The sequence below is a fragment of the Podarcis erhardii genome, assembly GCF_964252035.2.
Source record: "Podarcis erhardii genome assembly, chromosome: 1".
Taxonomy (NCBI): domain Eukaryota; kingdom Metazoa; phylum Chordata; class Lepidosauria; order Squamata; family Lacertidae; genus Podarcis; species Podarcis erhardii.
In genome coordinates, this window is record NC_138497.1 from 91658663 (window position 1) to 91674676 (window position 16014).

The 16014-nt window shown below is 43.1% G+C and overlaps 2 protein-coding genes across 4 annotated transcripts; one reads left to right on the top strand and one right to left on the bottom strand.

Annotated features, from left to right (window-relative positions):
• The first annotated feature begins 233 nt into the window (after positions 1 to 233).
• TMEM177 (transmembrane protein 177) lies at positions 234 to 4419 on the top strand. 3 transcript variants are annotated; one of them, XM_081879352.1, is made up of 2 exons: positions 234 to 1546; positions 3270 to 4419. In XM_081879352.1, the coding sequence occupies exon 2, from the start codon at positions 3284 to 3286 to the stop codon at positions 4211 to 4213; it is 930 nt and encodes a 309-aa protein (XP_081735478.1). In that variant the 5' UTR covers positions 234 to 1546; positions 3270 to 3283; the 3' UTR covers positions 4214 to 4419. The 3 variants fall into 3 exon arrangements, with proteins under 3 accessions (XP_081735478.1, XP_081735479.1, XP_081735480.1); XM_081879353.1 differs by lacking the exon at positions 234 to 1546 and adding an exon at positions 1567 to 1591; XM_081879354.1 differs by lacking the exon at positions 234 to 1546 and adding an exon at positions 1587 to 1610.
• Positions 4420 to 5791: 1372 nt separating this feature from the next.
• Positions 5792 to 10296, bottom strand: LOC309351598 (fibrinogen-like protein 1-like protein). Its single transcript, XM_081879384.1, has 3 exons — positions 10231 to 10296; positions 9964 to 10150; positions 5792 to 6498 (listed from the first exon to the last, which is right to left on the bottom strand). The coding sequence occupies exons 1-3, from the start codon at positions 10282 to 10284 to the stop codon at positions 5846 to 5848; spliced, it is 894 nt and encodes a 297-aa protein (XP_081735510.1). The 5' UTR covers positions 10285 to 10296; the 3' UTR covers positions 5792 to 5845.
• Between the last annotated feature and the right edge of the window lie 5718 nt (positions 10297 to 16014).

Here is a 16014-nt window from a genome sequence, read left to right on the forward strand (position 1 = left end):
GAGAGGACGAGATGGTTGGACAGTGTTCTCGAAGCTACGAACATGAGTTTGACCAAATTGTGGGAGGCAGAGGAAGACATGAGTGCCTGGCGTGCTCTGATCCATGGGGTCACAAAGAGTCAGACACGACTAAACGACAAATCACAGAAAAGTGCATACAATTTGTAAACAATTTAATATATATTTATTCTAAAAGAAGATCTACAAAAGAGTGGGTGAGAGGTGGGTTTATTTTGCTGCTCTTTTGCTGTGTGTATCACACCAACAGGTTTTTTGTTTCATTTTCACGGCTAATATTATACAACGGAAATTTGCAAATCAGTGTAGCCTTCCCAGACATTAGTGCGCTTCATAGCTCTCTCCAAAAACCAGTACATTCCTGGGGAGGAAAGTTAGTTGTAACACACTCGGCCACATCATCATGACAACAGAAGCACAAGCTCCAAGGAAATTGCATGGCCCAAGAAATAACAAGCGTGCATTTGCTGTGCAAAAGAAAAGGGGGGAAGAAGCCCCCAACAACGACCCTCTTGACTGCGATTAAGGGAACGTAATTGCGATTATTTTGCGAGGCGAGCAGCCTTTATCACCCCCGCCTACCCGCCACACACATATACACACTTCCTTTTAAAAACCTTAACCCCCTAACAAGGCGGTGCAACAAAGCAGAAGGGCATGAGAGAGGCGGGGGCCCCTTCTCGCAGAATGCCTCTCCTGTGAGAGATCTCTCCCAGCCCTGCCATGATCAATGGCTGCTCTGTTCCTCCGAGGCTCCTGGCGGGCTGCGCAGCTGTCCGCGGTAGTAGGCGAGGGCAGCAGGCATGGCAAGCCAGCTCGGCAGCTGCCCAGTCTGCGCCTTTCCTCCGCGCCCCTGGGGCGGCAGGGCGAAGCCAAACGCTGCCTATATGCCTGCAGCTTGGCAGAAACGAGAGGCTGGGGGGGGGGGCTATGAGTCAGGCAGGCCCTCCTCTCCAAGGGCTGCAGGGAGGAGATAAGCAGCGCAGCCCTGCTCGCAAAGAAGCCCCTCCAAGGAGCTGGCTCGTGGGTAACTGGCCCGAGCAACGCGCTCTTGCAAAGGATGATTTGCACATATATTTTACTTCGAGGGCACCCCCTTTCTTTTCTCTCTCCGTTTGCATTTCAGTTTGCATTTGCAAACTCCCCGAATTTGCATTTCAGCTTTGCTCAATAAACCTCTTCGTGTTGGCTGCCTTGTGGGATATTTTATATGCGTCTTCCTACCCGCTCCATCCTCCTGGACAGGAAAACGGGCTAAGGCAAAATCGAGAACCACAAGAAGAAGACAGGGGAAAGGTCCAATTATAGCTCGGCGGTGGGGGGGGGGGCTCCAATTCCTTTTACAACAGCAGGGGTTCCTCGTCGCCAAGGCAACCCGGAACTCCCGCCGGCTATTTTCTCTTGCTAAGCTTGAGCACGCCGCTTTCTCAGCAGCTGACTTTCTTTACGGCACCCACGTGCGTTTTCCCTTTCCGGTATATTAATTCAAGCTGCTGCTGCTGCTGCTGCTGCTGCGGGTGGAGTGTGAGTAGGTAGAAATGAGTTGGGATTTAATGCCGCCTTGCTAAAAGAGGTATTGGCCCATTCTGCTGGTAGGGGATCAGGTCCTTATCCTTAGCGCGTGCCCATTTCCAGTGCTTAAAAACGGAGGGGGAGCGTTGTAGTTTTTTGATGCTTTTATGCGCATTTAATTGTGTTTCTGAATTGCCTCTGTAAATGGAAGGGGTACAAAGCGGAACGAAGCATGGATACAAGTAGTTGCAGTTAGATGCAAAATTAGTTAAAATTAGAGGGGTTCCTTCAGCCCCCCCCCGGCTAAATTCTGCGATCTGAAATTAGTATAGGTTGACTTGTTATCTTGTTGTATGACCTGCTATTTTAGGGTGACATCTGTTTTATGCTATGTCTGTGGCACACTATAAAAAGCATGACATTTATACTTACACTGCAAGGACATAATAACTGGCCTTGTAGGAAAGGCTTTTTTCAGCTGGAACTCACCAGAACTCAGTTCCGGCACCTCTCAGATGGGTCACCATTGCCATTTTAAGAGAACAAGGGAGGTATTAATGACAAGTTTCAGCACCTCTTTTTCTAGAAAAATAGCACTACTTGTAGGCATGTATTATTGTTACTTAGGTTGCTTCCAAATGACCAGTCTTGGGTATTCAAAATGATTTGTTTGCAGGAGGTTTCCACAGTGTCGCATTATTTTAATTTCCTGTCACTTCCCTTATTGCAAAAATTCTGATGGGGTGGGGAGGAGTAGTGCAATAGTGCCAGACTGACTAACTGTGTAACCCTAATTTGTATGTGATTGAATCCCACCCCCCAAAACAGAAGCAGTCCAGAAGCACCCTTAACGTACCATGCATATGTCATAGCTGTCTCTCTGTCATTTTTATCTTCACAAGAACCCTGCTAGGTAGATTAGGCTGAGATATAATCACTAACCCAAAGTAAACCAATGAGAATAGAGATTTGAACCTGGATCTCGCAAGTCCTAGCTTGATATCCATTATACCACACTGACTCTCTTTAGATCTACTTCCTGAGACTAACTAGCAACAAAGTATTTAGTTATATACACTACACTACAACATCTGGGACCAAGAAGATAAATACTAATGCTGATTTTTGTGAGTGCTCACATCCCTACCTGTGAAATGGGAACTCGGATTTCCAGACAAAAAGTTAACCTTGGAAAATGTATTTAGCAACCGAACACTCGATTTTGTGTTCTGGGCTCCAGCTTTGCCCTGTACACAATTTCTTGGACAAGTTTTATTTCAATTTTACCACCTTTGAAATGGCTTTTTGGTTTGCAGCAGAAAACTGTAGGACCAAAGGAGTGGTTTCAAACCCAAACTCTGCCTTGTATTCAGCTCCTTGAACAAGTTACTTTGTCCTTTCTGATTAGCCAGGCTCCTACTGCCACCATTTTGTGATTAACCAGTCATGGTTCCCCCTCCCCAAAGATTCCTGGGAACTGTCTGAATGTTGTTAGGAGACCCCATTCCCCTCACAATTCTCAGAGGCATTGACTGTTAAACCACTCGGGGAACTGTAGCTCTGTGAGGGGAATAGGGGTGTGCTAACAACTCTTAGCTCCCCTAAGAAACTATACTTCCCAGCACTATTTGGGAAAAGCCACGAGCGTTTAAAGTGCCATGATACTGTTTTAAATGTATAGCATAGATGGAGCTTATGTGTAAGTATGCTAATTCATCACTTGTCTTCAAATTGAACAGGCTAGCAGCTGAATATGGCAGTTCGGTTCCTTTGGAAGACAGCGGCCATGGTGGAGAGGCACAGGACTGGTTTCCTGGCAGTTTCCTGTGCTGGACTCTTTGGTGCTAACCTGACTTTTCACATCTTTCCTGAGGAGACATTCCGACCATTGTATCAGGCTTGGGCCAAGGGGAAACCAATGGAGCTCTCAGGAAAATTACAGATCCTGTTCCGTGACATCATCAGCGACGTGAGAGCAAAATCAGCAAATCGTTACCAAGCCTTTGTGGCCTACAGCTTCCACCCGGTGAGCGCTGGGCTTCCATGGTTGCCTGCAGGCTGTGTCGTGGGCATTCCTGCCCATTTCAGTGGTGCAGCCAGTGATGGGACTGCCAGCCACGTTGTCATAATTGAAGGCAAAGAAGTGGACTGGGACAGCACAGAAGGCCTGGCCTTGAAGGAGGCCCTGACCCTTTCTCCGGAGGCTCAGAAGTTTGCCATTGCAAGAGAGCTCATGTACTTGCAAAGCAACGGACCCTTTGTATGTGCTGCTGTTGCCCCCGTTTGTTTAGCTGGGACTTGGATTTCTGGGGTAGCTATAAAGCAGCTCCTGGGCTTGTATTCGGGTCCAGTGCTCTTACGAGGCCTTTACAACATGGCTGTAATGGCGATTGGATTTGTGGGCTATTGTCTCTCGTACGACGCTGTGAGTCAGGCAATGGATTACAGGACAGACAGAAATACAGCCACTGTTTCCACCAGCTTTGCTAGAGGTGGAGTGGAGTTCTATAATAAAATTCTGTCCCAGAACAAGATTTTCCGCACGCTCATGGGCAAGAAAGGAGAGCGGATATATGCCCCAAGTGGCAATCTTTTCCCAAGATACTGGTTCAGATTAAAACACGCATCATACACTTCCAGAAGAGACTTGATTATCAATATTTTAAGCATGCCCCAGGCATAGGAGTAGAGGCACTGTTGAATTTTGAGCTTGTAGATTATGTATTCTCTTTGGAACACTGCAGCCTGGTTTCACTTTTCATATGACTTCATTAGCATTTCAATTATTATTATTTGTGGGGCGGGGAGGAGAAGTGGCTTGATTTTATTTTTCCTCTCTGTCCTGGATGCACTGGTTGTCTTTAAAAATTAAAGCCTCGCTTCAAATGTTCTGTGTCCTACATGCTTCTAAATTCCTTCTTAAAACTCTGAGGGAGTGTTACTTGCCAAGCACTGAGCTGGAAGAGCTAGCATTTTCTTTATTTTGCATATTATTTTGAATGAACATAAAATGCAGAGGGCAGCATGATGTGCTCTTGTTAATGTAAAGTGCGGGTGGTGTGCAGAGCTGTGGGCAGGTGCAGAACTGCCATGTAACTTGGTATCTTTAGGAACATCTAAAGAAAAGATGGAGGAAGCAAGTCTCTAGTCCTCGTGGATTATGGAGGAAAGTTTAGCTAAATATTGGATCCATGTGTTGAGAACGCTGAAACTTACAGCAGAGCCTATGAGGCTACTGGTGCCCTGTATGGTTCCATGTTATTCCCCAGTGTAAACCTGCATCTAGTGTAAATGCTGTTCCCCCATTCTGATTCCTTAATGCCAGTTGTTATCCTAACCACAATCTTAACATTAACAGCCAGATGCACTGACCCATTGCACTGTTAGGATCGTCCTACTCTCGTGTAGGGCCCTGGCAGAGACACATGCCCGACTGGCGTGTTCTCTCCCTCCTGGTTGGTTGTTCAGGAGCTTCAAAAGCTTTCTTCAGCCCAAACATCACAGCAACTGATACCAAGAAGCATCAGCACACTTAGGGATCCGCAGACTATTCGCAGTTTGCATAACAGAACTCAGTAGGTCAGCATTTTGGCTAATCTACATTTATTTACATATAATACACTCAGAGCATTCTGACTTAGCTCCTTCCTCTTTCTCATCAGACAGCAGAGAGAAAGAACAAAGGACAATAGTCCCACTTTCCGGAACACAGTAATACCAAAACATCCTGTCTCTGTCACTTCCCACTCTGTGGAATGAAAACGTACACCGTCAAGTGATAGACAACAATCCCATGACTGCACTCAGAAATAGTACCTCAGGTTAAGAACATTGCTTCAGGATAAGAACAGAAATCGTGCTCCGGCGGCAGCAGGAGGCCCCATTAGCTAAAGTGGTGCTTCAGGTTAAGAACAGTTTTAGGTTAAGAACAGACCTCCGGAACGAATTAAGTACTTAACCCAAGGTACCACTGTACTTTACTTGGCCTTTCCTGTGAGTCTTTGATTGACGTGAAAATAAAATTAAGGGTTGTGGTTTTTTGTTCTTAAAAAAAGACACCTCTCTGTTGCAGCTGAAAAGCTATTTTAATAAAGAACTGGAAGACTTCAGAGTGTTGCAATCAGTGAAAAAGTTATACAGGAATATTGGCTTGCAATTCTGTCAGAAATACATTCCCATGTCAGTGAGAGGTAGCAGAAGAAACCACTATTCATTTATTTATATAGAAAGGTCTGGAAGCAAAGGAATCTGCAGTTTTGTTGCACCTCCTGCATCCCATTACAGCAGTTTGCAACATGAGAGGCTGAGTGCATTTCTACACCCTGCTGCAATACATGTGGATGGGCTTCAGCATTATAACTGAGCTCCTGCAATTCTCATCGCATAATGTGCCCCAGTGAAGCCCACCTTTGCGGTTGAGCTGTGCATCAAAGCAGGAGTCGTACCACCAGCCCCCACCATGGACGTCTGCACAGTTTTGTTTGGTAGATCTGTCATTGTCCTTGTCTTTACAAGAAAACCTCATGTTGTCGTGCATGTTTTTGGCCTTGGAAGAAGTGAGAGAGTCACCTGCATTACCCTCGTAGGTCCCTAACTTGAGCATATATTCATCGTTCTCATTTCTCAGGACAAAGCTATCGTATTCTGCATATCTATGGTGTCCACCTGCATCTACTAAATTTATTCTGACTTTGTACCATTTCTGCTGGCTTATTAAGGAAATGTACTCGGTGCCCAACCAGTGATCTCCCACCAAGTTGCCAAACCCATATTTATAAGTTGTCCAGGTCTCTGACCAGGTGAGTTCAGTGTTGTGGGTGTTGTGTTGGATAACTGTCCACCCATTGCATCCATCCATGTGGCACCAGGCTACGAGCTTGATGGCGTTCTCGGGACGTAATATATAGAGGCCGCTCTCTGTGTGGCCTGCCTGGAACATTTCGTCACAGTCCCGCATGTAAGGGATCGCTAGGGAACAAAAGATTGATTGGATGGTGAGTTTCAACACGCAGCCAAGTTCTCTGCAGCATCCTTGTAGAAATGTGTGCAAGCCTTGTGAGTTTGAATTCCTAGTCAAACAAACATCTGATATGTTTAAATATTTTATCGCCCTCATAAAGATAAAGGTAAAGGGACCCCTGACCATTAGGTCCAGTCATGACCGACTCTGGGGTTGCATGCTCATCTGGCTCTATAGGCCGAGGGAGCCGGCGTTTGTCTGCAGACAGGTTCTGGGTCATGTGGCCTGCATGACTAAGCCACTTCTGGCAAACCAGAGCAGCACATGGAAACGCCGTTTACCTTCCCGCCTGAGCAGTACCTATTTATCTACTTGCACTTTGACATGCTTTTGAACTGCTAGGTTGGCAGGAGCAGGGACTGAGCAACGAGAGCTCACCCCATCGTGGGGATTCGAACCACCAACCTTCTGATCGGCAAGTCCTAGGCTCTGTGGTTTAACCCACAGTGCTGCCCACGTCCCGATCGCCCTCATAATAATTGCTAATCTGTGATAGACGGAAGTTATATAAGACATTGGGATTGGACTCAAGTTTTTCTTGTCCAGTCCAGCAACGTGTTCTCACAGCAGCCAAGCAGGTGCCTTTTGGGAAATGTGCAAACGCCACCTGCCCACAAGGGCACTCTTCCCTGCTGTGGTTTCCAGCAATGAGTATTATGAAGTATTACAGCCTCTGACAATGGAGGCAGAGTGTAGCTGTATGTTGCTGTTTTATATAGAAAATCAGCAGTATAAGAAAGCGTACTTGCAATAAAGGGTCTTAGTTATAAAGGGTTATGGGGAAAGAGTGAAGGGCGGTTGTGAGAATGAGGTAAGGCAGGGAGATTAGCAAACTGAGTTAGGCAGCAGAGGGTCTTGACGTGAGGTGATGTGAAAACTCAGCCAGCGTGCGATTGAGTTGCCAAAACTGCCAGCAAAGCAGCAGCTATTACTCATCTGCATTTATTCATGTATCTAAAAATGTGACAAATCCCATTGTTCGCTGCCTGTTATAGCAGCAAAAACCAATGAACTGAATGCACGCAGCGTTTTCTATCTGCCGTGAGAAGAGCAAATCATTAAGGCTGATGGTATAAGGATGCCTTTAATGACTCTCTAGTGCTGGATTTCCAGAGAAGCATTCCTTCGCATGGGCCTGATGCCTCCTGCCAACATGCATTCTTATCATCTGTTGGAGTGGCTCACCGGTGGGAATGGCAAAGCTGTTCTCGTGCTTCCTTCGCATCTCTTCTTACTGTACTGTGCAAATCACCTCCACTGTCTACTGACTTGTGCCGCTTAGGCCATTCTAAGAAACTTCCCTTCTGCAGCTAACTTGGCCTCCTAAATACAAGCTCTTGAAATTCATGCTGCACCTTCAGAAGATCTCTTTGACAGGGAGGGGTACTTGCCACTCACTTCAATGGTGCTCCTAATTTTCCAGGAAGTCCATGACAGGGACAAAGGGCACTTTGAGCACTCTTTAACGAAGTGTGGTACCTGCTCATTAGGACTGAGCTGTATTTGCTAAGCAAGCCTCAGTTTCATTCCGATTTACACTATTGAATGTGATCGACATTTTCAGAAACAACATCTCATGAATTGCCTCACTCTGCATTTAAGGACACGGGGAGAAATGCAAATGTCACACAAAGACAACCATTTTAACAGGGTGAGCATAGAATGATCCCCCTCTTTTTCTCCCTCTCCATGCTGATATCCGGGGGGGTTCTTCTGATCTGCCCCGCAGCCAATTTCAGGGGTGCAAAGGGAAAGAGGGGAAGGATCACAACAAAGACCTGTTGTGTAAGTGAAAGCTTCCGCTGATCGGGTTCAGTTGAATGCCACCCATAAACATTGTGAAGAAATCTGTAGTATGTGAGGTGTGTGGGTGTGGGTGTGGGTGTGGGTGTGGGTGTGTGTGTGTGTGAGAGAGAGAGAGAGAGAGAGAGAGAGAGAGAGAGAGAGAAGGAAAAACCTACCATGGACACTCAATGTACATAAATTAAGCAAATAATAACAATGTTCATAGCTTCTCTTAGTGAACATATATTTCTAACAGTATTCCATCACCATGTCTGAGACTACCTCTGCCAGGGAAGCTGCTGGGCAGTGGGGTGGGCGTTGCACCAACCAGATCCCTGTTCTGTTTCTTTGGCCCATCTCCTGTAATCCCAGATCATTCACCAGACTAGCAGGTGTAGGATTGGTGGGAGTTGTAGCCCAAACTATCTGGAGGGCACCAGGTTGAGGAAGGCTGTCATAATCCATCAATTCTCCCTCTTCCTCTACTCCTAACTACATCAGACGCTATTCGATGGTGCCTTATTTTAATCATAATGGCTTTGGAATGCTTTTTCATCCAGTAACAAAACCAGAGACCTATATAAATATTTTAAAACAAGAATAGAGGAAGAATTCTTCTTTAGAAAGAGTAGTTTGTAACCTCATAACTCTTGATCTTCAGTGACATGAACCTCTCTGTGATGATGTTATAAAACACGTTATATAATTCTCAGTGGATACCAATGAAGTATGGAGTATTTTATACAGTGAAGCAGCTGAAATCTGAGCGTACCATTTAAAGTGTGCCCTATAACTCCTCATTAATGAAGGTCAACAATTTTATCCATTTAAAGCATTGCCACATATTCTAATATTTTGACATTAGTTAGATACTCAGGAGTTAGCAGGGAAATGTTATCAAAAAATGGAAGACCAATAATCCAATAGGTTATTTAAATGTTTCTTCAGAGATTGTATTTTCAAGTGGCTCAGAAAACGTGGATTCAAGCAACATCATTTGGAAACTAAAAATAAAATTAAGAAAAAACCCAAACTGAAATTTAAACACAGCATCTTGAAAATAATTATTGGAAGACCTTCTTTTGATGGGGGCATGGAAAACACTTTTGTGAGGAGGAATCCAACAGAACTGAGACTGGGTGTTCAAAATCATCCCCGTATTCAGTCTACATTCACTGGAATTCACCAGTTTAGAAAGGAGGAAGAAATAAATCTAGTAGAGTTAACATGGGGAAAGAATTATCTCTCATGTTAGCCAGTCAGTGAGATATTTCGAACAACATGATGAAAATGTGCCCGTCCAAATGTTGCTGGACTCCAAATCTCATCAGCCAAAGCCAGCCTGGCCAACGGTCACGAATGATAGGAGCTGGAGTCTAATAACATCTGAAGGTCCACACATTACCTGCTTTTGCTTTCCAGAATCCTAATTATATCAGAAATGAGTGATTTTCTTGTCTGTTCTTTCCATAGATGCTAGAGTTCAGAATGCTGGAGTTGTTCTTAATCTTTTTTCTTTAAAAAAAAAGTTATTTTACATCTCAAACACATACTCCTTAATACTTAACAGCAACACATAGGCGCAATAAACAATAGTGTGACTTCACAAATCATTAAACATAAATTACCTTTTCTTTGCACAATAATTCTCCAGTTCCGAATTTGAGTGACATTCTTGACCAAGTCTAGGTTGACAATTTCGCTGAGTTGTTTCCTCAGTTTTTCCTCATTCAGTGAGCTTGTCACAGGGATCAGAAAAAGAAGAGCAACTGTAGCCAGCAGGACATTGGGGGGATGCATTGTGCAGACAGATATCTGAAAGAGGCCACACGCAAATTAGTAATAGGCATGAGGCTCCAACACCTCAGATGTAACAGACTGCTTGACAAACTTACAGCACTTTTTGGAGCTAAATTCAAATGGAGAAAGTGCTGCGGCAGATTCCCCATTTATGTTTTATAAGTGCAGATAAGATCCTGGATGACTAAGCTTGTTACTAGTTAACTTTAGTATGCAATATTTGCCAGTGCCTCCACCATAACAGCTGCTACACTCCTCAGTGCTGTTGACTTTGCTGCCTTTCCTAAATTGAAGTTTATTTGATTGTCCTTTGTAAAGTCAATATAACATGTTCCTCAGTAGCAGCAGGTGCATCTTTAAGAGGAGACATTCTCTAAGAATTAAATGATAAATGCTGGGTCTTTGTAATATTGGTGTGTGAGACAGAAAATCTTTTGCAGAGAAATGATAGGTTGCCAATGAGTATAAATTTGGATATGGGCGTGGCTCAGTGCTAATAGGGGAAGGGATCAGGATTCTGTCTGACCAGATCCTGCAGAGATCTTTTTGGAAGAAGAGGTCACCTGGGAGTGGCCAATGACTGCTAGTCATATATAGCAACCTTCCATCACGTTATAGGAGAGGGATCTCCATCCACTCTGCAGAAAGAGCAGCAACTTTTGGCTCCTCTCTCTCTGAAAACTTGCCATTCCTTCTGTCATTACATAAAGTGTGTAACTGAGAAAATGTGCCTAGTTTGCTTGCTTTTCCTCCTCCCTCCCAATCATTTTTCCTTTTGTGTTGTGTCTTTTTGATTGTAAGGCTGAGGGCAAGGGGCTTCCTTATTGTTCACATTTGAAAGCCTCTGCAGGAACCTTTTTCAGCTGACGAGTGAGATAAAAATTGCTTCAGATAAAGTAGTAAGAATAATGGGTGCCAGTAGCCAAGTGGCTAAGATAGCTGCATAGCTCTTGGAATCTGACTCCTTCCACCTCTTTGAACAATAGACATCCCTAACATTTAATAAGCAATCCATCTGAAAAATAGAAACTCAAAGGATCCTTATACGTGCATGCTGTGTCTGTATCCCAGCCTGGATATTTTTTAGAGGGTTCTTTCAGATTTGTACTGTGTGTGTGAACATGCCAAACTTCCTGGACCACAACTCTCTGTTTGTGGCATACTTTGGGGCTGGATTCTGTGTGTTGATCTACTTGAGACTGATGGCTAGACTTTCCTGACAGCAAATGACTTTAGATGAGAGAGTCCAACCACCTTCTTTCCCCTTTCTTTTTCCTTTTTTGGCAGATTCAGTGGCTTTGTCTTGAGCTTCTGCCTCAAGCGATCCAGTTGTGCTTTAGAAAATCCATGCTCTTTTTTTAGCTCTCTGTAGACCGTACTCTACTGGGTGAGCTATGATTGACTGATTGATTGATTAAAAAGTAAAACAAAATACAGGTCAAGGAGCATCAAATGCATGTGACAACTGAGCTGCTTGTTCTGCACAATCAATATGCCAAAGCATGAAGATACCTTCATATGCCACCTGAGTGGGGAATGCCTGAACTGCTCTCAGGAAATGTCCATAAAATTCATAGTATGGGCCCCTCCAGACATCCTTTTTATTCTGCATTCATGATGACTTGTGCTCATCATGAGGGACTCAGGGTAGTTATATGGGATCCAGTTTTCAATACTGTTTATGCCTGCAAAGATTTTGGTGCAGACATACAGCTTGCTTTCCAATCACTGCAGGCCCCATAACTTCCTGCTCAGCTCTTGCAACTTTTTACACCACAAATGTTCTGTGTGTGTGTGTCCTGCTTTTGTTGTGATATATACCATAAAAGTGCTCTTTCAGACAGCAATAATGCAGTAGCATCGTGGAAGCATCACAAAACAATTAACAGAGCAGAATGATGTGTGGATGGTGCAGTATAAATAAATCTGCGACTATATTGCACCAGTGACATGTTGCAGAATGCACTTGCCAAAAAAAGCACCAGTCTGGAAGGGCCCTATGTAAATTTCTTGCTGTGATCTCTGATCCATTGGAAGTTTCAGTTCCTATTTCAGTGCCTATTCAGTTCCCTCTCCATTGCTTCTTCTCTCCCCTGCTGTTCAGTGCCTCCTTATGGCTACATTTCAGACATAATGTTTTTACTTATGGCATAAGAATAATGGATTGGCACTACTTCATTTGTAAAGCATCAGTCACATAGCCTAGGTCCAGATAGTTTAATTAAACATCTAATGTAGCTATTTCAAAATGCAGACCGAAACTTGTTAGAGCCGTTTTTGCAACACACACCTGAGAGGACTGGAAAAAGACGAGCACAACTTGTGCATCAGATAAGGCAAATGTAAAACCTGAGCTCAACACACACTCCCAAGAGGAACGCTGGTGCTCAGACGAGAGAGTTTTCCTGTCAGCTTGCATTCCAGGTTTGCTTACACATAATGCTCACTGACTTTTGGATCTGTATTCTTCTGATTATTGTGAGCATCTCTCTCCCTCCATCTCTCTCTCTCTCTCCTGGCAACCTTGCCTCCAGAGATGAAATATGCCCAAGATAGTGGAGAGGAGAAAGTTTATCCCAGAAGTTGTGTATAGTGCTGCACACTGATTGCTAGCTAAAGGTTTAGCACGTCATGCGTGTTTCCTATTCATGATTACAATGACAAGACCCATAATAAAATTCTCAGAATGTTCACCCCAGAGCTAAAATGAAGCAGAAATGGTAATAAGTGCTACAGGAGGGTTTCCCAGAAGGAGGACTGCTTCATGGACTAGTCTGGAGAAGAGCTCATTGTGGGCAAAGGGACATTTTAAAAATCGAGTGCCCTGCCAGATCAAACAAAAGGTCCCGTTGTTTTCAGTAGTAAGGGCCAGATTCAGCAAAATTGTTACACTATTGGAAGCCAATGCAATGAGTCCTGCCAATGCAATGTGACTCTCCCCCTTCTTGTCCCCCTGCTGCATCCTCCCCAAATCTTCTTGGGAGGGTTGGAGAACCTCCAGAACAACACACAGAGTGGGGAGGGGGAGAGATAGAGATCATTCCATCTGGCAAGCAGATGTTGAATTTCAACAATAGCCAGACAATTGTTTTCAGGGAATGAAGACAATAGCTTGGATTCAGAAATGCACTTTTGGGGGTGATCCTGCCACTTCCTCTACATCTATATGATGTACAGTGGTACCTCGGGTTACATACGCTTCAGGTTACAGACTCCACTAACCCAGAAATAGTGCTTCAGGTTAAGAACTTTGCTTCAGGATGAGAACAGAAATTGTGCTCCGGTGGCGCGGCAGCAGCAGGAGGCCCCATTAGCTAAAGTGGTGCTTCAGGTTAAGAACAGTTTCAGGTTAAGTACGGACCTCCGGAACGAATTAAGTACTTAACCCGAGGCACCACTGTATAGAGCTATATCAGGACCATAGCAGGGACAAAAGGCTAAATAGTCTTTTGAATACCACAACCTAGACCTTGCATGGGTCCTTCTGTATCTACTACTTGTTTGGGGTTTTTTTTTCCAAAAAGACCCAGAATCACATAAAGTCAAATGCCATGGAAAACACAACTCTTCACCTAAGCATAACAGATCATAAGATTGTAGCCTTGATGCTGCAATCACTATCATAATGCAAATTTGCCATTATTAGATCCTCTTTTCCATTCATCAGTGACTTTGATTTGTTTAAATTTGACGGTCAGGATGATAAAAAAGCATTTTTATGTCTATAGACTGTACCTGCCCCCCCTCCCAATTTAAATTTAAAAATATCAAATGTGGCCTAGTTTCTTTTAGCAACTGTGAACATTTTTTATTTGTTAACTCTGCAAATATATTAGGTCACAACCATGCCAGGATACAGGACTAAATTAACAAACAAAAAAGCAGTAAAATTCCCTCCATCATAATTCTCATGAAAAATCAGCACCTACATCTATGATTAGTTTGTTCTGCTTAGCTTTTGCTACACTCCCATCATAAATCCAGAGCAAGCAAATAACTCAGCAATTAACATTCCAGCTGCACCTGAACACCAGGAAATCGCCTATAGAAAGTTTTGCATTCAGTATATTAATTGCCATGTCTTGTTATCAGTGAAACCATATAGCATAGCTCTTCTGGAATGTACCACTTCACACTGTGGGTGGAAAATGGAAATTTTGATTGCTTCACATATAAAAAATGAATATGTAGAAAATAGGCATATCTTTAAAAATGGGACTAGCATCCTTCTGACTTGCTAGCTTTCCATGTTCAGAAACTTCTCCATACTGGGAGGCATTAAAAGTAAAATTACTTCACACTATTCAAAAGGTATAATTTCAAATATTTATAAAATTTTGCTCAAATATGAGCATGGACACCAAATGGGTTTAAGAATGTCATGGAACACAGAATGTGACATAACTACTTGGTTGGCCATGTTGTGGCGGGGGGGACCTCCTTTTCATCAGCTAAACACAAATAACTGCCATTAAGTTGATTCATAAGTGGTACATGACTCCTAGTAAATTATTGTTACTATTATTAATAATAATAAAATTTATATACTACACTTCATCTGAAGATCTTTGGGTGGTTCATAAGATAAAAATACAGGATTAAAGCACAAAATAAATGGCTAAAACAAGCAAGCAAACAAAACCAATAACCCCCCTCCCACAAACACATTTAAAAGGCCATAGAATATTAATAACATGCATAAGTTCATCTGCATCAAGATGCTGGAGGGGATGTTTAGAAATTGGACCATACCTCCAGCTATGGTGGGGTTGTACTAGAGTGCAAGAATTTTGGGCAACAGTATTCAGAGAAATACGGCCACTTTATCCCAACAGCTCTATTAGTCCTTTTGTCTATATTTGATGAGGGCAATCAAAATTTGCACAATAAAGACTTGATAGTACACCATTATGTCTGTGCTATAAATAGTTCCATTTGCTACCTTTCATATATTCACATACCTGTGGTTTATTTCTTTTGACTTTATGTTTGTTTTTGCTCAACAGTGATCTATAATCATCTTTGGTTTATGAAGAATTGATGGGAAGTCTTGCTTCTACACATGACTCTGGCTAAACCATTTTAAGCTGAGACATTCCTTCATCACCCTAGAATGTTCAGTTCAAGCATATTGCATCCTGACCTGTTCTTAGTGCTTGGTTGACCACATCTACGGATGAATGCTATATATTAATCACTAGTAATAGTTTAAATCTTACTATATCAATCACTAGTAATAGTTTAACAAGGAGGTTTTTATGCCTGTCCAATTCTGTGTTCCCTTTCCCAGCCTTTGGTCTATTGATGATTGATGCCTGTGTGCAACCCTTGTATTGTATTTGTGTTAACCAATCAGCAACAAGCACATATGTGGCAATGCTGTAATATTCAATAAAAGGGACTCCCCAAGACATGCTCGGCAGATGCCTCCCATATGACACCCACCACTCGTCTGTCATTTATTTCAACCCAACAAAGAATGTCATCAACTCATTTTTGATAACACTGTAATTTGTAGAAATTTGTACAATCTTTTTAAAAGTTTGAAAAATAATGCAAATTGTTTGTTTGTTTTTAAATGAACTGATTAAAGGTGAGGACTTGTATTTATGCCATTGCAGTACCGTTGACTATGATTGAAAACAGTAAGCCAGCTTAAATGCAAGAATCAGGCTTTGCACATAAACTCATAACTCTTTTGCACTAGACTGCATACTACCATCTCCCACAATTTATTGGTTTAATTTCATGGCATATTCCTTATTCCAGGAGAATAACAAGACTTGATTTTCTCTATGGATTAGGGTCTTGGTCCAGTGGTAGAGCATCTGCTCTACATGCAGAAGGTCCCGGGTTCAATCCCAGGCATTTCCAGGTAG

Excerpts from the sequence above, each read along its gene's own strand:
- TMEM177 (XM_081879352.1), top strand. The coding sequence starts at position 3,284 with ATGGCAGTTCGGTTCCTTTGGAAGACAGCGGCCATGGTGGAGAGGCAC.
- LOC309351598 (XM_081879384.1), bottom strand. The coding sequence starts at position 10,284 with ATGGGGAATCTGCCGCAGCACTTTCTCCATTTGAATTTAGCTCCAAAA. Across the intron at positions 10,151-10,230 it reads ATTTAGCTCCAAAAAGTGCT|ATATCTGTCTGCACAATGCA; the intron begins GTAAGTTTGTCA and ends GGCCTCTTTCAG. Across the intron at positions 6,499-9,963 it reads AATTATTGTGCAAAGAAAAG|CGATCCCTTACATGCGGGAC; the intron begins GTAATTTATGTT and ends TTTGTTCCCTAG.